This window comes from Podarcis gaigeae, assembly GCF_964106915.1.
Source record: "Podarcis gaigeae genome assembly, chromosome: 1".
Classification (NCBI taxonomy): domain Eukaryota; kingdom Metazoa; phylum Chordata; class Lepidosauria; order Squamata; family Lacertidae; genus Podarcis; species Podarcis gaigeae.
In genome coordinates, this window is record NC_139678.1 from 58414204 (window position 1) to 58434310 (window position 20107).

Here is a 20107-nt window from a genome sequence, read left to right on the forward strand (position 1 = left end):
TGGTGATGCACTATGGGTGAATAAAAGATAGACAGAACACTGACTGACAAGACGAGCAATGCATTTGTTTTTCTACTTACAGGATAGCACAAAATGAATTTCCTTTAACAACCTTTCCCCTGTCCCACTCTGTACCCATGTTATTCACTCAGGTCCTGAGACTCGATGTACCAGCAAAGATTATTTATTTATTTATATTATTATTTCAACTTACAGCTGTTTCTCAGTTCCCAATGCGTCATATAATAATAGTGATAAAATGAACAGGAAACAGTATACAATCCAGTATACAATCCAGTATAGCCATCTTTCACTCTAGCTATTCTTAAAGGTTCAGTAAAGCTGCATAATTTAAAGGAAAACAGCAGACATTTCTTAAGATAAACCTGATTTTTTGTCATAGTTTTATATCCATTTTCTTGATATCTTGAGATTTTTGGTAACAGGAAAATTCAATTCTAACTTGAAGCAACAGTTTGCAGAACATTCACTGTTTAGATAACAGAACTGAGAAGTTAAAACTTACTTTTTTTGCAATTTTCTATTTTTTTCTGCTTGTCCTCCCAATTTTCCAAGTCCCAAGCCATCCTGAGTAGAACTGTCTGCTTCCATTACACTAACTGCAAGAATGAAAAAAACCTGTACTTAACTTTAGCACGCAGCAGAATTACAGTAATGAATGTCATTTGTGTTTATTTCCAACATACAAGTTTGTTTGCAGTACAACAGTGTAAAATGTTATACATACATTGGGCAGGTTCCAGAATTAAAACACAGCAGTTACATTTGCGTTAGAGGAGACAGAGGGAGGGAGGCATTTTTTGCCCATTTGTCCTTCCCTCTGAAAATTTGCTCTGGAGAACTGGAGGGCTCTCCAGAGCAGAATAAGAGGCAGTGATGAAGGATGAAGAGGGAATTAGTGGATGGGGACCCTTTCTCCAGCAGGGAACTTCCAGTGGATCACAGTTGGTCCTATGAGCAAAAAGAACTCTTTCCTTTATGGAAGTGACTCTCAAGTTCCAACTGTATAGTTCAAAAGCCAGTAAACCTTTGTTTACCAAGAGACAATGAACAGTGAACATCAATATAAAATGGAGGCACTCTGAGCTCCTTAGAGAAAAGGTGGGATATTAACACAGTAGTAATAAATAAAATATTGTGATTGTAGTAGAAACTGATACACCTACATTTCCTGTAGCTATCAATTTCCTGCAGCTGCTTTATCTGATGATTTCAAAGCCACATAACAATTGAACAAAAGGACTTTCCTTGATATGTAAAATTAGACCCTGTATCATTGGGTTTTTATATCGATCTGCTTTTCTACATCTTTATCGTTTATGTTGATTTATACTACTTATATACCACTTGGAAATATTTCTAAATAAATCCATCCATCTACTTAAGAGCCCACCCCTAGTTTCCTCGACTTACTCAGTGGTGGATGCTGTGAATTGACCCAGATGGGTAGGCAAAGGGCAGGGACTGCTTGGTCACTGCTTTGGGGTCTCATGGCAGTGAGGTGCAAGACAATGGTGCTTACGTGATAAGCAGCACAAGTAGTATTTTGAACAGCAATCAAATAAATATAAAATGCTTACTAAGGTCAGCTTTGGAAGAATCACAGTTATTTGCCTCAGATCTAATACCTTTCATTTTGGATTTCTGCTGAGACAGTCATCTGCATAGCCAAGGACACCAACTTCCACTTATGCCTATACTAGCATAGGTAGGTGTAATCTGCATACCACACAGCTAGGACTTCTTTACCTTATACCCTATACAACAATTAGCCTAAGAATTGCTGTGCCTTCTGTTCTAGGTACAATAATGCACCAACCTTGTCCTCCGCTCTCTTTGCTGATCTGTCCAGGTCGACCCTTTTCTTTCTTACCAAATAGGCGCCCGATTGAGGATTTTATCCCCTTCTTTTTAGGGGCTTTGTGAAGGGAATCTTGGCTACTATTACTGCTGCTGGGATTGCTTACTTGTCCATCTTGAGAACCTGTGGAACTGTAAAGCAGATACAGTTAAGTCTATAAAAATATGCACTATACACATTTTGGGTTATATTCAACATAGTGCTAAGGAAATTAGTCTGTCCACACAAGTATTTCTGTGAAAGTGTCTTCGGGATTTTCTGTTTGTGTTATATTTTCTGTTTTGTTCTGTTTCAATTATACACCACCCAAAAACAGTAATAGCTGGTATAAAATTCTGTAAATAACCAACTAAATAGCAAACAATGGAAGTAGAAGTCTGAGGAGAAAGGGAGCCAAGGAGGAGAAAGGGGAAGTTGAGGAAACACACAGTATGAGCTGTTGGCAGTCAATGAGAAATCCTGAAGCTAGGAGTTTGCATCCAAGGACTCCAAAAAGCCAATATCATATACAGTGGTGCCTCGCAAGACGAAATTAATTCGTTCCGCAAGTTTTTTCGTCTTGCGAGTTTTTCGTCTTGCGAAGCACGGTTTCCCATAGGAATGCATTAAAAATCAATTAATGCGTTCCTATGGAAACCGCCTTCAGACCAGGTCCGGGACCAGTCTGTCCGGGACAGAGCGGACAGCTTTTGAAGGCAGGCGGAGGGGAGCAAAGACTTTCCGCTCTCCCGGGAAGGCAGGCAGGGGGGAGCAAAGACTTTCACCCCCCGCCCGCCTTCAGAAGAGATCCTGGACCTCTTCTGAAGGCCGGCGGGGGAGCAAAAGTCTTTGCTCCCCCCGCCTGCCTTCAAAAGCCGTCCAGGATAGCGGGAAGCGCTTCCCTGCTATCCCGGACTGCTTTTAAAATGCTGGCGGTGGGGAGCAAAGCCTTTCGGCCCCCGCCGGCCTTCCTGGACCTCTTCTGAAGGCCGGAGGGGGGGGAAGGCTTTGGTCCCCACCGCCAGCATTTAAAAGAGGTCCCCGGAGATTTCCCTATGGGCTTTCTTCTTGCGAAGCAAGCCCATAGGGAAATTCGTCTTGCGAAGTGCCTCAAAAAACGGAAAACCCTTTCGTCTTGCGGGTTTTTCGTCTTGCGAGGCATTCGTCTTGCGGGGCACCACTGTACTGATTTTATGTTACGCAACAAAACAAAACATAGGATGACAGTCTTCAGTTTAGCTATATTCTATTTAAACATAACTTACTTTCTTAGATCTCTTAAATCTTCATGGCTCACTGTATGCAAGGCACCCTTATAGGTTCTATCTAAATGCAGAGATCGAGGTGAAGAGGGTGGTGAGGTCTCACATTTTATTGTAGCCTTGTCATCTCTAACTTCTTCTCTTGAAACTGGAGACTGCAAACAAACACAATTTAAGTATTACTTCATCTCTAAGAGGCAGAGTACTCACAGTAAAGATTCTTCGGTGTTATAGATTTTATAATTTCAACAGCTGTTACATCTATATGCTTCCGTTTCAACAAAGAAAAATTGTATGCAATGATACAATATTTTGTTCTAACCAAACCAAGTTCGTGTATTATCTAGGGTCTGCCAGTTTGCACAGAACTCATATTTCTTGCAGTTATAAGCATTTGAATTAGACTTTGGTGGAATCTGAGACTAATTCTGAAGTCAATGCCCAGAATTCAGAGGGGTATTTAAACAGATTTTTGTTCTCCATGGAGATGCTTTGAGCATCTGTTCCAAGTTCTGATGGTATGCATGTACTATTTTCTGGCATGGCTCAGGTTCCTTCCCACTTTGCTTTGGTAGAAACCTGAAGTGAAGAATAGGACTGAACTTCTACCTGTTCTAATATCTGCTCTACCGCTGCAGGGATTGTAAGGGGATTAATCAGCCATGGAGAAAATACACAAGGAATACCTACTACGCACAATGCATACATAGCTCTTCAACTGGAAGGGAAGACATTCTAAATGGCAGGTGTGTAGATCTCATATATCCTTATTTGTCCCCCACCTTCCCTTAATAGCAAAGTGTTACCACAGAAATAGTATAGGGAGATGAGCACACCTGGCAAGCAAGGGAGCAGTGGAGGTCTGCATGGAGAACTCCTTGTTCTGGTCATGCTGATCAAAAACCATTTACATTTTAAAAATACAGTTTAATTATACTAGACTTTATTGTTCAAGATTCCACAGAGATTAATGGCTGAAGATTTACCTTTCTATGATGTTTCCTTAAATCACTAGGCTGACAGAAGCATGCAAAGAAGAGAAATTAAGATAAAGCAGGTATTTTGATTATTCAAACTAGAAAGCATGAACACACGGGATGATTTTCGCAGTTATAAAACATTCTCCAGGAGAAGACAAGCCATATGCTCTATTTAACCTACTCATGAAACCACTGCTCAAACAGACCATTTCTCTATACTGAAAATATTTAAGCATAACCCTGGAAAGCAGCATTTAAGATTGATGCAGACATAATGGGTGGAATACCTTAACCATAAGTAAGGGATCACTCTGGAGTGTAAATTACCTTCATGTATTGTTGCTGCAGTATCACACGTCAGTTTTAAAAATTGGATTCTTAACGCTAGTTAAGCATTGCTATAAATGACTTTTTTTTTACATGAGGGATTATTTTTAAAAGCCACAAAAATAAAGGACAGAAGTAGAGTGCTCTTTCTGCTTCTTCTACCATAGACCAAAATGTTGGAAACCTTCCATAAACATTGGTTTCGAGCTGAGTCCCTTGGAGATGACCAAGTAAATTCTCATTTCTCCTGCTTGAAAGGTAGGAAATGGGAATCACAATCCCCTCCCCTTGCTGAACCTTTCATGTCAAAGCTGAGCAAAATGCATTGTAGAATTAAGGAAAAGGAACAGCACAAGCAAGAACAAAAAGAGTACCCAAGGCCCTGGACTAGAGACCTTGGAGGGAAGCCAAGAGTGATGGAAAAGCCAGGTAAGAGTGGAGTGCCGTGTAAATGTGATTAGTTGCAACTCTATACCTAGAGTGGGTGGTGCTGTGGTCTAAACCACTGAACTTCTTGAGCTTGCTGAGTGGAAGGTTGGCAGTTTGACTCCGTGCAATGAGGTGAGCTCTCATTGATCTGACCCAGCACCTGCCAACCTAGCAGTTTGAAAGCACACCAGTGCAAGTAGATAAACAGGTAAATAGCATTTCTATGTACTCTGGCACTCTTCATCATGTTCCATTGCACCAGAAGCAGTTTATTCATGGCCACATGACCAGGAAAGCTGTCTGTGGACAAATGCCAGCTCCCTCGATGAGTGCCGCACCCTATAGTCGCCTTTGGCTGGACTTAACTGTCCAGAGATCCTTTACCTGTATCTTTTATCTCTACCTAGAAGGATGTAGCCTTGGACACCTCCCAGGGACTCAACTCATGTTTAACATTCATGGTAAGTTTCCAACATTCCATTCCAAATTAAGTGTGCATGTGGGGGGGTGTCAAAGTTGAACATACACTAGACAACTTCTGATGGGTGGGTTAGGTGGCTGCATGCTACATGCAAACAGTCTGAAATTCCTGATAAAGGTGACCAGTATGCAAACACAAGAAAACAAGACACACAGAAAAATGGGGAACAACACAAGACCTAATCATAGGGATTTCCCCCTGGGAGGAAAACAGAGACACTTACTAGCGTCATGATGCCTAGTCTGTCCACTTCTCGAGCAGGACTATGTGGCATTCGTCGCGGGGTGGAACGACCACTGCCAGGTGGAGAGGAGCCAGAAAGGGAGCCACCAGGAAAGGGAGGAGGAAGAGAGCTCAATGACCGAAATCGGCCAAGATTCTCTAAACTCCCACTACCAACACGGCTTTCAATTTCCTCTGCTCGCTGCTCAGTGTTTTCCTTTTCTTCTTGTATCAGTCTAAAAAGAAAGAAAGAATGCAATTCCTTTATGCAATGTATCTGCCACAAAAGACGCACATTTTATCCAATGTTATCAAAGCTTCACTGCCATCAATTAACTTGCTATTTTCATCAATAACTCAAGTTATGATAAGCTGTTTAAGGGTACAGTTCAAGGTTCTTGAACGGCTTAGTTGACAAAGAAATCAGCTCCCAAACGGTGATAACCTGGAAGTGTTCCGGTTTTCAAACGGTTTTTGGAAGCCGAATGTCCGATGCAGCTTCCGCTTGAGTGCAGGAAGCTCCTGCAGCCAATCGGAAGCCGCGCCTTGGATTTCGAATGGTTGCAGGAGTCAAATGGACTTCCGGAAATCATTAAGTTTGAGAACAAAGGTTCCATTGTACTTCTTTACAAGTCCTCATGAAAGGTACAGTATTACTACTGGAATTCTACTGAAGAGGTACTCATTTGGGACTGCATCCTACACTGTCCCTTCATGGATATATGCAGTATTTGATCTAACAGAGACTTCTGTGAGGAAATAAGATTGTGAGGCTATTTTTGCATTTTACCCCCAGCCTGCAGCCTCTGTACTAACTCCTACACTGTTGTCTGCATATATACCCCTTTTGGGGGGGGGGGGATTCTTCAAGAGTGGCAGCTACTATTAAAGCTAGGTAGGGACATTAAATTTACTTAAAGCTCTTTTTCATGAAAAATAATTTGCTGCTTGTCTTTAAGGCAAATGATTCAACACTCACAAAATAACCAAATACAGCAGATCTTAAATTTTTGCTTTGTGTTCACAGACACGATCCTTCATTAAGAAAAAGTAAAGATTCATGCTGTTTGGAGAAGCCATGCTACTACCACAGCAGTTAGAAATAATCACATTGAGTTAATTTTTCAAGAACTCTGGCAAACTGACAATGTAGAAAAATCATATCTATATCCATACAAATGGAAGAGCACTGGGTAAATTAAACACACCTATTGCTATAACTTATGTGAACGAAAAGAAATGAGAGTAAACAAACTAGACATACAGGAAGAATACATTCTCACATCAAATAGTGGAAATTTAAGTAAATGATACAAATGTATACTGTACCTAATTTCATTGTTGATGGCATCCAACTGTTCCTGAAGCATCATGGCTAAAGTCTGGGCATCTGCCTGACCACTAGGTGACAAGATGTCAACTGAGCTGAATATTGTTTCTCTGTCATCCTCACCGTCTGAGATATCAACATCGCTCTCAAAGGCTTGTGCAACATTTGCCAACACACTTGCTTGTTGCGCACGCTCCCAGTCTTGCTCATTAAGGGTCTGAACCTGTTTAATATATGTGATCTGAGTTTTAATTGCAAATGTCTCTCAGTTAACATATAGATAAGATAAGATAGACAGATAAAATCACTAAGACTTAACTTACATGCTGCAGTAATCCATCAAGGCAGCAATATTAAGAATGCAATAAAACCAAAACAATAATTGTAATATCATGTTCATAGTCATTATTATTTCTACCGAATAAGATAGATTATAAAAAATCAAGATATAGTACATAAATGCAACATTATGTAAGTGAAACAAAAGGTAATTCCATTACTTAAGTTTCTTAAATAGCTTTGGAAACTTCAGTTTTTTAGATGAGAATTTTGCTTTTGTCATGACCTCATTCTAGCTGCCTAGCAGTAATAAGCAGGGGGGGAAAGACATCCAAAATTCAGTAATCCAGCTTCCCGCAATTAACTCAGTGTGTCAAAGCAGCAATACCATCTATTTATTACTTCACACAAATATATCAAATCCAGCATTTGGAACTAGGTGCACAGCTTTAGCTGGTAGGAAAAAGAAAATGATCAGACCACTCTGTTCCTTCATAAAGGAATTTCATATGGAACTTCTACATATCTGCGTTTCCTTGGTCCAGAGGGGTCCAAATTAGATAAGTAATACCGTATTTTTCGCGCACCTAGTTTTTTTGGGGGGGTGGGGAGAAAGAAAAATTATTTTCACCCCGACCCCAGCCCCCAGAACAGACTGTTATCTGCAAGCCTAGGGAGCCTGGCACAACGTCGCACTGGTCTCCCCAGGCTTGCAGAGAGCTGCCCGAAGCCCGGGGTGTGCGCCCTAGGCTTCGGGATGCAGGCAGCTCTCCACAAGCCGTGGGAGCCCGGCGGGAAGTCCTGCAGGCTCCCAAGGCTTGCGGATAGCTTCCTGAAGCCTGGAGAGCGAGAGGGGTCAGTGCGCACTGACCCCTCTCGCTCTCCAGGCTTCAGCGAAAGCCTGCATTCGCCCCGTTGGACGCACACACATTTCCCCTTCATTTTTGGAGGGAAAAAAGTGCGTCCTATAGGGCAAAAAATACAGTAAATCATTTTCTTTTTTCCTTCTGCATGCTTTTTGCTTCTTTTCATAGTAACACCCCTTTTTTGGTTTGCGCTACCCTGTTATTCTGTTCATGGACAGTTCTTTGACCCAGCAGAGGCTTCTGTGAACAAGGGAGAATGAGACTATTTTATTTTATTATTCCTCTTTCCCTCTGCCCCACCAGGGTGGGGTTTGGGGGGACTGTCCAGAATAGCATGGGAGGGCTGCATAAGAAAGGGGAAATTGCAAAAGAAACCTGTCAATCAATCACCCTCCCTTTCCCTTGCATTCATGAAAGCCTCCGCTGGATCAAAAAGTCACAGAGTTTTAAGTCACATTTTGCAAGTAGTACTTTTGATCCACCCTCAAGTCTTTGATAGTCAAGAACATCTTCAAACTTGTTTTAATATGGACCTTATTTTGTATATATAAATATCATTTCAATAGGCTTCTTATAGCTTTGAGATGAAAAAACTGTGTGTTAAAACATGCTATTATAAGAGTGCTTTAACAAAAAGTTCATACCTTTGAAGGTTCATCTCGCAGAGCTGCCAAACGTCCTTTTTGTGGACGTCTTAACACTGAGGTGCTATAAGAATCTGTTTGATTGTCAGCTATGGCTGAAGGTGCCAGTGGATATCTGAAATCTGGCACACTACCCAGATGTGGTCGACTGAAACCAGAGCAGATACCATATTTTGCATTAATAAGAGACACTCTCTCAAATGTCAGTAATTTAGACGAAGGCATTCATCTAGCAATACTTTATAATGAAGAAAAGCATATGTGTTGTTACTTATACCTATGATGAAGGGAAGGGCCTCTGATCCTCATCTGGTCATTTTCAGACCTCATTGCTTCAATGTTTAGTACCAGTTGATCCTACAAAGAAAAGCAAGTAATAAATTCCTTTTACCGTTATATATTTCTTTTCAAAACATAAATCACATACATTGGTTCATAAGATTAGTATTGTTTTGAATTTCTAATGTTCAAGGCCCATCTCAATGAAAAGTTTTTTCAAAAACCATTTTGGTCAACTGTCCCTCACTTACTTATTATTTCTAGAATGGCTCTGAATAACTATATTTCAAAGGACAGGGGACTGGGTCTATTCCTCCCTGAACCCCAACAGCTGGGATGGCTAACCAGTTTTGGCTCAAGAGCCACATTTACCTTTGGGCCAACCCTCCAGTGAACCATATGCCAATGGTAAGTATACCCACCCCAGACTCTCACATGCACAACTCCCCCTCCTCAAATAATCCATGCAGATTATCTGAAGGGGGTTATAGACCCCTCTTCTGTCAAATGATCAATCTTATGACTGTAGAAGGGGCAATATGTCAACGTTAGTACTGCATCTACTACATTTTTTCTTTTTGCTATCTCCAACATCAGTGGGATTGGGGGGGGCCAGAAAGAATTACATGGGGGAGGTGTAATTAGGCCCCAAACTGGAAGTTAGCCACCCCTACTGTAAAGAGAAAAAAACCTCAGCAAGTTTCTGGGAATGTCTAAACAAAAAATGACTCCATTACAGATGTATGCTTTCTGGGCATTAGTGATCCCTGGGCTGTTGCAGCATGATCTGTGGTACAATCATCTTCGAAGCAGGCATTTTTTTTAACAGTTGTGGTAATTTATTCCTTTCCTCATGCCAAATTTTGTTTCACTGCTTTACAACCATGGTATAAAGTAAGGCATTTCATTTTCAGTCAATACCTTTTCATTCTGAAGCTCTTCAACGTGTTTCTTAGCATTTTCAACTTCACGAACAAGAGCATTCTGGAACAAAATTAAGTTCATTAGGATTTAAGAATGTGACCCTTTGCAATACTTAGCATTTTAAAGTTCTTAAATACTACCAAAAGGTTATAGATGTGAGCACCTGCTTGTTTAGCTCTACTTGTTTGCCTCTTTGGCTCAATTTAAGATACACGAGCTCTTGTACACTCTCCTTAAATAAGATAAACATTAATATAAGAGAATTAAATATAGTTCTTTATCACCTGGTTCCAGGGTGGTGTATAATTAAATACGCTTCACAAAAGATCTATCCATCCATCCATCCATCTAAAGATCCATCCACCCATCTATCTACAAGTAGCCAAAGCTGTAAAAAGAGCAGCAAATTGCAGAGCAGGAGCCTCACACCACTGTTTTAACATACTTAACACAAAAGGTATATTCCTAGGAGAAGTTTCTCTGCCCATAACAAAGTAGTAGTGTTACCACAGCTGTGCACTAGACATCCCCACGGTTTATATAGTTCTTTCGCTGGCTCTCTGTCTTGCCATAAACAGCAGGCTAAATATCCATCAATAAATTGGTAAACTACAACTGAAGCTGCTGTTGCATTTCAAGCAACATTCATAACATTCACAATTACTTTATCTTCCAGGGCAGCCATTCTTTCTTTAAGGTGAAGCTGAAGTCTCTCATTGGATTCAGACAAAAGTTTATCAACGGTATCAGATAAACGTTTATTATGCTCTTCATTCATTTTCTCTCTTTGTCGAGCCTAGATTTTGAAATGTGCGGGAAAAGGGCATAATAAGAAACAAAGTGAGTTTATGAGCATTTGTACACATCCAAAAGCAAAAATCACATAAGCCAACTCTTTTTTCTGTCTCTAATTTTTAGAAATACTGAAGGTCCCAAAGTTATTGTGCTATACATATTTTTCATGATGCTCTAATTTATAGCATAATATATATTTGCTTTTCCAGATTCAAGCCTGAGCCTGCCCTAAAAAAATAGCAATGTGATTCTGAATAATATTTATTATGATAGCTTCCAGAACTTTTAGCCACTGATAATTTTGACAGCAGCTGTACAAGAGGTCCTTTCACTAAACATGTTCTCTAATTAGTTATTTAAAAATTTAGTTATAGGAGCTGACATTGTTCTAAGAGGCCAATTCACCCACCAGTGCTATTGAACATCCAAGGCCCACGCAGGTACTTCAAGTATCCAGTTAAGATATAAGCTTGCCCATTCAGTTCACTTTATGAGGAATATAAGCCTACATTTTGCATTGCTAACCTAATTTTTTTTTCAAGTTTGAAAGTAGGGTGAGGGGAGATGGTAGTCATCACTGCTTTAACATACCCTTAGCAATTCCTGATTTTTCTCCTCTAGCTGGGCTTCCATCTGCCTCAATCGTTCTTCAATGTTACCATGTCTTTCTTCAGCCTATTATAAATCATACTGCTAATTAAAATTTGAAAATTCACCCAGAAAAACTATTAGCAAATGAGAATTTTGTGATTTATGCAGACTGCTATTTCTGTTCACACACTGCAATGGAATAAAATACATTGAACACTGTTTCTTTCCTACTACCTTTCATTTTAATGGTTTTAAAAAAGCCATGCATAGAGAAATAAGGATTAGCATCCCTTGTACAAATTTGACCTTCATTAGCTTGGATTATGTTCCAACTGTTTAGCAAATGTAGCTGCAGAATTCCCAGGAGGCAAATGTCAGGTAACGAAAGACAATAAGGAACAGAAAAGGTGGTAACAACAGCAGCAGCAGCAACAACAACAACAACATGAAGACTATAAAAGGCAGCCAATAATCCATTTGTAAATACTGGGCATAACATTGCTTACGGATATAGTTTACTCCACCAGGAAATGCAGAAGGACTTTATAATGCAACACCTACAGCTGACACAAGAGTTGCTCAAGCAACCTCCAAACTATAAAAACATGAATTGTTTTATGTTACAGAACTAAGAAATCATATAAATATAAAGCACTATGTCAAGCTATTTTGTTAACCCAGCTGGGGGTGAAGGGTGGGATTCGAACTAAATTACTAAAAACAAATTGTTTCCACTGAAGACACAGTTTTTCACAGTACAAAGTATCACAGCCCTACCTTTGTAAGTGCTGCAACTCTCTGAGCCAGTTCAGCCTCCACCTCTGGCAGAGTCTCGGCTTTTCTGAGAGTCTGCTGCAATTTTTGTTCAGCTAGTTCCAGTCGCTCCTGTAACTGCCTGTTCTTATCTTCACTCTAGCAAGGCAAGAAAACCATTAATTTACTTATAACTAATGCTCCATATATTTTTCCAAATGTTACTTTCAAAAGCTCTTTTTATTGGTACTGAACAGTCATGTTGTGAGAAAAATTGTGTGAAATTGTAGGGAATAGTTTTTATTAGCTTCCAAGATCATGGAAGTTGTCTCGCACACAACACTGCTCACAAACGCAGATAATTTTCATGAGCAACATATGAACATGGAATACGCGTTTCAAATGGAAATTCAGAAGTTCATTTCCAACATACAGTACACTACAAAAATAACCAAGGATGGAATGCTACTGTAAACAACAGGATACAATTTTTAAAATAAAAAATAAGCTCCTAATATCATGCTCTGTTGAGTTTACCCATGGCCATCTGTACAGTATACAAGCCATTTTTCTGGTTATAGTTAGATATAACTAATTATCACCAGCAAACTGAATATTTTTACCTATTGTGCAAGTCACTTACTGAAGTGCAAGGCTGGCAAATTTTCTTAGATTATTTCTTCCTGCTGCTGTCCCCCAGGTGATATTCCAACCCTTTTTTTCCTGAGGAACCCCACCCCAGAAGCAGTTTCTTTGGGGAGTACATGGTGGGAAAGCTCAATTGCACAAGTGGCCTTGTTCTCACACAACTGTTGCATAAAACCAGTCATTTAATTATTTGTGAATGCATGGCATTCTACCTGCACTGCTGCAAAGTTGTCTCTTTCATATTTCTCATATCAAGTACGTTAAGCAGATTATGGGGAGCTATCACAGCTTGATAAAGTTTTACTTTATAATTAACAGTTTCTACCTGTCGGTGCAGAGAATCTTTATTAGCAATTTCGTTTTCAAGTTTATCATTGAGGTCATGCACGGATGTAGCTTCACGTTGTGCAGCGAGGTAGCGTTTTTCAAGGGTTGTGATTCGCTCTTCCATATCTTCCTTTTGAGCCATTGCCTAAGTTGTAAAAATTGTAAGGAGATTAAGGAAATACATAGTCCGTAAGTGTTAAATAGTCTCTCTTCATTAAGTGTGTTTAATAGACTAGCTTGAGAAATCAGGCATGGAAATGTAAGAGTGATCAAAAGATCCTTTGAAATAATTGCACCTTTATTTTACTTTGTGGGTCCTGACACTATGCAAGTTGCCAATTCTTACTGATCTTAACAAGTTCAAGATCAAGATTTGCAAAAGTTTCCAATCTCTGATAATATGCTTTGGAAAATGAGGAGTGCTTCAAAAGAAGTTGTGATAAGGAATAATTGTAGGTTGTTCCAAGCAAAACAGTCAAGATTCACAGGGGTAATTGTAAGCTTTAAGCCTAAATAGTTCTTTGAATCCATAGTCTATGTATATACTCAATACCAAAGTATGTGATGTGGTTACTTTAGCCCTTTTAATAGGAGGTACTCATCTTTTCAAGATCCACCAGTAATCATATTAATCAGGTGCCAGCCTATGCAGAAGTTAATAAAAACAGACTTGGATTTCCCCCCGATCAGAACATTAATTTATATGGCTGCCAAATCAAGATTCACACTGCATGTACAACCCAGAAAAAAAGAGAATTTTTGAACAGAAGTTCATACAGCCAACTATAAATACAAGTTTAAAAATTCCACTTGAGAGTTTATTAAAACCTGTTTGCTCAATCCTTCCGTTAAGTCACAAGCAAAACATTTTTAACTGACATTTCCTTACCTCTCTTACATCTCTTTGCAACTTTGTGTTCATTTCTTCAGATTTTATTAGATCTTTCCTAGCGGTATCAAGATCTTCTTCCAGTTCTGCTACTCTGTTAGAAAGGGCCGTTATACGTTCTTTCATTTGAGCCTGCTCTTTAGTTTGCATCTCTATGACATCTTGAAGTTCTATTACTTTAGCAAGGTCTTCATCATGACTTAGAGAGCCATTGGAAGATCTCTATATGGAAATAAAATTAATTTTTAGAAGACCAGTACAATATGATGTACTACACACTACCATAATTTTTCAAGTTAAAGCTATCATAATTCAGGCATGATTAAGGTCTGCTCATTTACTATTTCCTAGGAGGAAATGATTCAAAAGGATGAGTCTCTGGTCTCATTGCCAGAGATTCAAGAAACAATGAGTAAATCAAAGTGAAACCATGTTTATTTAAAAATGGTGTTTTCTGTACCACAAACCCATTACCTGAAAAGATTTGGAGTGTTTGATCAGGAGATGACAGAGATAACACATTTAAGTGATGTTTGTATAAAGCTGCTTTCACTCACTACTTTCTCATTGGAATGAGATGATGGTGTAGGTGCACCTGAGACCCACACTGTGTTTAAGATTTATTTCCCCAGAAATGAAGAGTGAACAGGGCCTACAAGACCAAGGTTTCCACCTACCTTCCCATTAGTACTAGGTGCATTCTCCTGATCATGATTAACATCAGGCATCCCATCAGCTTGAGTTCTTTTCTGATTGTTCTGTTCTTTCAAAATCATTAACTGAAAATGAAATTAAAGTATTGTTTCAGTTATGGTAATATAATAAAGGATATTAATTCAGAAATTTAAAAAGGAGTAGTTAAAAACATTTGCAAAGATGGAAATTCTGCATTTATGAATGAATAGGCAACAGATATACTACCACCCTCAATTTTAAAGCAGAACTGGGACTGATTTCTATAATCTAAATATATTATATTTCCTCTAAATAATTTGTCAAATGTTAAGCTTGCCTTTGAGGAGTACTCAACTGTCAGACAGGAAACCTTCTGCAAAACTAATGATCTATGACTGCCATTTACTTAATAAGTGAATGGAGTTGGGTGAATTGGCTCTTAGGACTGACTGAAACCTTGCAGTGACATGTCCACAGCTGAAAAGATTGCATTTAGAGAGAAGACTCCATGGAAAACGTATTCCCAACGTCACCAAGCTGCACAAAGTCCCTATCCAGCAGAAGACAGGGAGGGGTGTTTCTAGCTACCCCACCCTTTGCCCTTGGGAAGCCTTCAAAGAAGTTGCTGCAGGAGAGGGACTATTTTTGTTTTGCTGTGTACTATGAAATTGTTAATATGCTATAGTTTTCCTATGCTGTGAGATTTGGGGTGTGTGTGTTTGAAATGCATCCGTTTCTTTGTTGTAATCTGCTTTGAGTTTGAGGGGGGAGTTGTCAGAAAGCGGTACACAAATAATAAAGTGAATGAATGAAGACACACTGCTTCACAAATATTTGAATCAGTGTTTAGAATTCGCAGCAGGACCAAGAGATGCAATGGGAGCATTTCACTGATTCTAACCCTGTCATAGTTCTTTGGGCCCCTCAAAAAGTCAACAGCTTCTTCAGAGCTGACAAGATGAGTTTTTGTTTTAAGGAAATGACCTACCTCCTTGTGTGTAGTACCCAGTTCTTCCTCCAACAAGCTACATCTTTCAAGTGCTACTCGTAATCTTTCCCTTACCTAAAAAAGATAGAGCCAAGGTGTGAACACAAGCAATTCCAAAACTAAACTGTGCAGAAGTTTGGATTTACATGCAGTTATATATTTATTTTTGGCAATGAACATTATCTTTAAATTCTTAAAAACAATGAAGTAACAACCGAAACATTTCTTCCAATATCAATGGAATGCCAAACAACAAGCAGCTTATGCAAAATCAATATGGAGCCAATATACATTCAGAACTCCTATTTCATTTGTAGGCAATGAGCCTCTGGCTCAGACAAGCTTAAGAGTATAGTATTAGCTATACTACAGAAATGTGGACTGGTAACAATATCATGGTTAGATAGGATGAATTGATTTTAAATATATTAATTTTATCATATTGTATTTCATCTTTTTTGACTAAACAAGCATAGAGATTGGTTGTTATAACAATTAAAATATAAAAGTTTCAATTGATCAATATGTCACCTGTGAATACGCGGTATAAACCTTATGGGTCTGGATCCCAAGCATAAGGGTAAATCTTGATCATGTAGAAGGTTCTCATTTCCACAACCCAACCCACCTACAATCCCTACACATCAAAAGTCTTACTCCATGAGCAAATTTCTGCTCACAATCCATACAATCAAAGCCACCGTCCATGGCTTTTCTACTAATGAAATATTTGCTTAAAGACCAGGTGTGCCATCTGATGTTAGTCACACTCAGTAGATTAATTGAAATAAATGAACTTGTTTATTGATTTGAGTAAGACTGCTTACTCAAAAGGCTAAATGCCCAGAACTTCCCAAAAGCAAGAGATGGAAGCTACTGAACAGAACACCGAATGGAAAATAAGGGCACAGTTCAACCAAAGTTAAGGATAAGCCTCTTCTGAAGTCATTGGGACTTCCAACTGCTTAACTTCAAATTTCACAATGCCTATCCATACTGTTTGATGGACAGTCATATAGTCATACTGAACTGGATCCATAGAAAAAGCACACAGGAGGCAACTGGATAAATTCCTCGCCTCCTGTCTCCCTCACAACCCACTGTTTTCAGTGATCCCCTTCCCCCTCAGCCCCCTACATCACAGCCCACCTTTTCAGAAGGGTGTCCCAACCCTCAGAAGGGAAAGAAGTCAGGAAGGGGACTTGAAGAAGCTAAGCTCTCTCTTGCATTACAGCATATACGTCTAACAGTATTAGGATAAGCTGGCCCCTCTGCTCTTACCACTTCTTTTTTTCCCTATGTCACAATTTAAAAGTGGCACAGATCCCACCCACCACCCAAATGCATTAAAGTGTTTTCATTTGCTGTCTCTTCCCCTATGCACATACCAAAAGCTGGGGAAAAGGGAGGAAGAAACAGAATGAAGCAAAAAGGGGAACGAAGAGTTGAACTAAACGGATGAAAAGGGACTGGGAAGGCACCATAATAAAAGATTGCCGCACTCCAATTTGACATTGCCACCACTTTCCTGGCATCTATATTTTGGAGTAGACAGCAGTGCTATCAAGCTTCAACTGAACAAAAGTAGAAGGCAAATGTTATTTTCACTTTTTCTGTTTGTGTTACCAAGGGGACTGCCTCAGAAAACCCATTCACTGGCTGACACCTGCTTAGGAAGGTAAGCTAGTTATAACAAGGTAAACTTACAAAGGTAAGCTAGTTATTACCAAGACAAACAAGTTTTACAAGTCAGCCAGCTATTTTTTCCACTTGCATTTATTACTTACATGAGTAATTTTGAACGACAGACTGTTTTTACACTAATGTGCTTAATTAGTTTGCCATAACCATTTATTATATATTTCTCAAATAATAAACAATGCACTCAGTACATTTACCTTTTCATCAAGGGCTTTGTGGTGTTCAAATAGGGATTTTAGTGCTTTGAGAACTTCTACTTCACTAGAAACGCCTGCTGGAGATTGAGCCTGTCTCTTTACTACAGTCATTCTAAGAGATCGCTCATGCCGGGAGACAAGACATTCCAAATGCTCTAACAGCAGCTGAAAAATAACCAAAATTTAGATGAGGAAGACAGATGAATTCCATTCTAAGCATCTGAAGAGAAACGCTATGCTATTGTTTGAAAATGAAATCATGATGCAATGTGCACCCCAAACCCGCAATGATGGATTGTTTATGACCACATGAGTTACAGAATTCTGTTTGTCTTAAAAATGATCTCTTTTAACTTTGACTGCCTGAAAAATTATGTAGCCCAGAAAGTTTCATGGCAAATTCAACTGAGGGAAAAAAACATGTACTTTGCTAACCAAAAAAATAGGAAGACATTTTCAAAAGTTTTCTTTTTTCCTCAAGTCAGATAAATACTGTATTTTTGGTTTTTATGGAAGCCGCCCAGAGTGGCTGGGGAGGCCCAGCCAGATGGGCGGGGTATAAATAAATTATTATTATTATTATTATTATAAATAATCTGCCAGCAATTTATTTTTACATATATCAATGCTCTCTTGTAATCTCAGCCTTTATAGAGATTCCTTTAATAGCCAGGGAAGCTTCTCACTAAGGATAAAACTACACAATATACCTGTACATGTCTAATATCCTCACCACTTCAAATCCACTGAAATGCTTAGCCTTTCCTAAGAACTGCCCTCCCTAGCTGCTTTCCTCCTTGCAGAGGTCCCAGATCCATGGCAAGTTCTTTCTATAGAAGGATAAATCACCTGCAGTGTTTTTAGCTGAGATCCAATAAGTTACTTAACTAGTGACAACAGCAAATTTGAGCATCATTTATAATTGTATTAAGCAGAATTGTTATGCAGTGTTTTTCACAAAGGATACAGAGTTCAGCATTGTGAGAATTTAAGCTCCCATGTAAAACTGGCTAACCCATGGTCCTTCAGCTGTTGCTGGACTGCCTTCCCCAACCTGGTTCAAAGAGGCCAATTCCCTCTTATCTGCAATATACTATATCCTCCCACCAACACACACACACACACACACACACACACACACACACACACGTTGCAGAAGCCACTGAGAATAGTTCCCTGTTAGGCCATATGGGTTTTTTATCCCTACTCCCTTTTAGTTTACAAATATACTCCTGAATACTGGGAATTTCCCCAAATAGACAGGAACTGCTACTGTGTTTTTAGATGGCTCTGTCTTGCTGCTAAATTTGCTGGTGTGGTATTGCCCTAATTTGATGAAATAAAGAATGACAAAATTGATGATTACCCAAAAGATCAAAAGATGATTCCTAAGATCATTTGGCTTTATAAAGGAAATCCAATGACACTTTCAAAAAAAAATTCTTTACACAGTTGAATCACAAATGCTCTAATTATACTATTATTACCATACTGAAACATAAGTGGGTTAATCCTGAATAACTAGAAACATTCAATGGCAAGTAATCAACTACTGGCACTGACTACCAAATATAAATTCAAGCTGATTCTCAAAACTACGCCTGGAGGAGAAAAGATGATGAGATCTCCAAGAGCTACCAGTCCAAACATGCAAGCTTTTGGTTGCACTCCTGGGGATTTCCAGAACTCAGTAAAACAGTACGTTTAGCTAATAATGTTATATCCGAAGCTTACGATGGGCAACACTGGCAAGAAATCATACCCGGTGGCAATTTATGATTATGATTTCATTCTGAAACTCTTAAGTTCAGCATTCAGAAAAATACATTTGACTGGTAAGGACAAATTCATACTTTATCACACAGGAGTCATATTTGCTGCATTAACACCAAAATTCACTGTGTGGAATATGTAGGTACAAAAGGAAGATATCCATTCCCACACATGTAGTAGGCATGCACCCATGAGCCACTCTACTACATTTCCCAGCATAAATTCATACAGTCATACCTTGGATCCCGAACGCCTTGTGAGTCGAATGTTTTGGCTCCCGAACGCCGCAAACCCGGAAGTGAGTGTTCCGGTTTGCAAACGTTCTTTGGAACCCGAACGTCCAACGTGGCTTCCGCAGCTTCTGCTTGGCTGGAGCTTCCTGCAGCCAACTAGAAGCAGCGCCTTGGTTTCCAAATGTTTTGGAAGTCAAACGGACTTCCGGAACGGATTCCGTTTGACTTCCAAGGTACCACTGTACTGGGTTAGTCTGCATGCAATAACACTGTTTGGTCATCCTTGGGCTGTTAATACTTCCTCTTCCACAAACATACTCACAACTCATTTACTAACTTCCTGGTTTGCAGCATTTTTAGCTCAATACAGCTTGCATATAACATCTTACTTGTTATACACATTGCCCTATTAGTGCAATCTGTGGCTTATCTGATTTTGATTTGATGGTTGTATATTTATATTATTTATTTATTTATTTATTTATTCATTCATTCATTCATTCATTCATTTTTTCAAGCCTTGCACATCCCAAACATACATGTCACACAGAAGCACCATATTCAGAAAGGTAAGAGCATAGCTTAAGGCTCTATCCATTCACTTCCCCCTTTAATTTAAAAAGCAAAGTCAAGAGCAACATTGTATGCAATAG

The 20107-nt window shown here is 39.2% G+C and overlaps 1 protein-coding gene across 11 annotated transcripts in view; it reads right to left on the minus strand.

Annotated features, from left to right (window-relative positions):
* PPFIA1 (PTPRF interacting protein alpha 1) overlaps positions 1 to 20107 on the minus strand; it is a 55060-nt gene that overhangs the window by 15985 nt on the left and 18968 nt on the right. For 6 of the 11 annotated variants that reach the window (XM_083749444.1, XM_083749443.1, XM_083749442.1 and 3 more), the window contains exons 4-20: positions 17449 to 17613; positions 15551 to 15625; positions 14565 to 14666; positions 13888 to 14109; positions 12997 to 13143; positions 12048 to 12182; positions 11271 to 11354; positions 10549 to 10680; positions 9882 to 9944; positions 8959 to 9038; positions 8682 to 8829; positions 6892 to 7115; positions 5564 to 5798; positions 4110 to 4139; positions 3127 to 3278; positions 1841 to 2013; positions 527 to 620 (exon numbers count right to left, since the gene is read on the minus strand). In XM_083749444.1, coding sequence (XP_083605570.1) covers positions 527 to 620; positions 1841 to 2013; positions 3127 to 3278; positions 4110 to 4139; positions 5564 to 5798; positions 6892 to 7115; positions 8682 to 8829; positions 8959 to 9038; positions 9882 to 9944; positions 10549 to 10680; positions 11271 to 11354; positions 12048 to 12182; positions 12997 to 13143; positions 13888 to 14109; positions 14565 to 14666; positions 15551 to 15625; positions 17449 to 17613 — 2261 coding nt within the window. The remainder of the gene's footprint in view (positions 1 to 526; positions 621 to 1840; positions 2014 to 3126; positions 3279 to 4109; positions 4140 to 5563; positions 5799 to 6891; positions 7116 to 8681; positions 8830 to 8958; positions 9039 to 9881; positions 9945 to 10548; positions 10681 to 11270; positions 11355 to 12047; positions 12183 to 12996; positions 13144 to 13887; positions 14110 to 14564; positions 14667 to 15550; positions 15626 to 17448; positions 17614 to 20107) is intronic. The other 5 variants (XM_083749445.1, XM_083749436.1, XM_083749437.1 and 2 more) reach the window with 1 other exon arrangement.